Genomic DNA, 1328 nt, shown 5'->3' with positions numbered 1-1328 from the left:
AGCGTAGCTTTTGGTCCATTCTGACTTTCAATTCTGGCTCCCGCGCTCCTGGTCCGCTTTCCCATTTTCTTTTCTTTATTAGACTCGTATTATCGGGTCCAAAGGGTTAGATTAGAACTTAACAACCGGAAGCGTTGCTCTTAGTCATAGAAGCAAACTATCAGAAAATGCTGAGAAGATACAACGTAGCAAAAGACATCGACTTACCTTCTATTCTAATCCATTTTCTTTTTTTCCCTGAAGTTTGCTTATAGAAGCAACCTTTCAGAGAAGAAAATTACAGCGAGCAAAATCGAAATGAAGATCAAAGGCAAAGAAGAGCTTTAACAATCCCTCTCTCGTCGCTCTCTCCTCCATCAAAACCCCTCCACCAAATCTCAACGCATCAGCCTCAAATATTAACGTTATGCAATCTTTAATGGAAGTAGAAGTGAAACTACGCTTAAAACATTCCACAGACCACCACCAACTACTAACTCTTCTATCTCCATTTTACATCAAAACCTTACACCAACATAACCTCTTCTTCGATACCCCAACTTCCTCACTCTCTTCTCAACGCGCCTTTTTGCGTCTCCAATTTCTTGATAAAGACACTCGTTGTTTCATCTCTCTGAAAGCGAAGCCAACTTTGATTAACGGAGTGAGTCGCGTGGAAGAAGATGGGGAAGAAGTAGACCCGTTGATGGCAAAAGATTGCGTTCAGAACCCGATGAAGTTATTTGATTTGAAATCGAGGGTTGTGAAGAGAGTGATAGAGGAGTTTGGGGTGGAGAGAAAAATTGGGTGGGTATGTTTGGGGGGTTTTGAGAATGTGAGAGAAGTTTATGAATGGAGAGGATTAAAATTGGTGGTTGATGAGACTAGATATGAATTTGGAACTAGATATGAGGTGGAGTGTGAGAATGAGGATCCTGAGAAGGTTAAAAGACTTCTTAAGGAGTTCCTGAATGAAAATGGGATCAAATATGATTACTCTGAGAAATCTAAGTTCGCTATCTTTCAAGCTGGGAATTCAACACCGCCTTAATCAATGAGTTTTTTAAATGATGCCTTAATATGATAATGTTGTTTCTTGAGTTTTTCTCTGAATGCTTTAATTTGCGAACATTGTTTTCCCTTATGTGAATTCTTCTTGTTTGGGGAGTTTGCATAGTGAATAAAGTTTATGTTTGTTCTTATGGATGTTGTTATTATTGTTCCGAATGGTTTTTTTGAATGATAATGATAAGTGGGGCATAAGAAGATTATTATTTATAATGAATAAATTATTTGTAGACTTTGCAGGCTTATATTGGTTGTTTGTCCAACTTAGAATTGTTTCAATC

At 38.0% G+C, this 1328-nt stretch overlaps 1 protein-coding gene across 2 annotated transcripts; it reads left to right on the top strand.

The window, feature by feature from the left end:
- The first annotated feature begins 418 nt into the window (after positions 1-418).
- On the top strand, positions 419-1103 carry LOC116139246 (triphosphate tunnel metalloenzyme 3-like). Of its 2 annotated transcripts, XM_031424918.1 has the most exons (2): positions 419-681; positions 778-1103. In XM_031424918.1, the coding sequence occupies exons 1-2, from the start codon at positions 419-421 to the stop codon at positions 1028-1030; spliced, it is 516 nt and encodes a 171-aa protein (XP_031280778.1). In that variant the 3' UTR covers positions 1031-1103. The 2 variants fall into 2 exon arrangements, with proteins under 2 accessions (XP_031280778.1, XP_031280777.1); XM_031424917.1 differs by having other exon boundaries at positions 419-1103.
- The last annotated feature ends 225 nt before the right edge of the window (positions 1104-1328 follow it).

Source organism: Pistacia vera, unplaced genomic scaffold (assembly GCF_008641045.1).
Source record: "Pistacia vera cultivar Batoury unplaced genomic scaffold, PisVer_v2 Contig35, whole genome shotgun sequence".
In the NCBI taxonomy this organism is placed as follows: Eukaryota; Viridiplantae; Streptophyta; class Magnoliopsida; order Sapindales; family Anacardiaceae; genus Pistacia; species Pistacia vera.
Note: the sequence above shows the minus strand (reverse complement) of the source record. Positions and strands in the feature narration are given on the sequence as shown.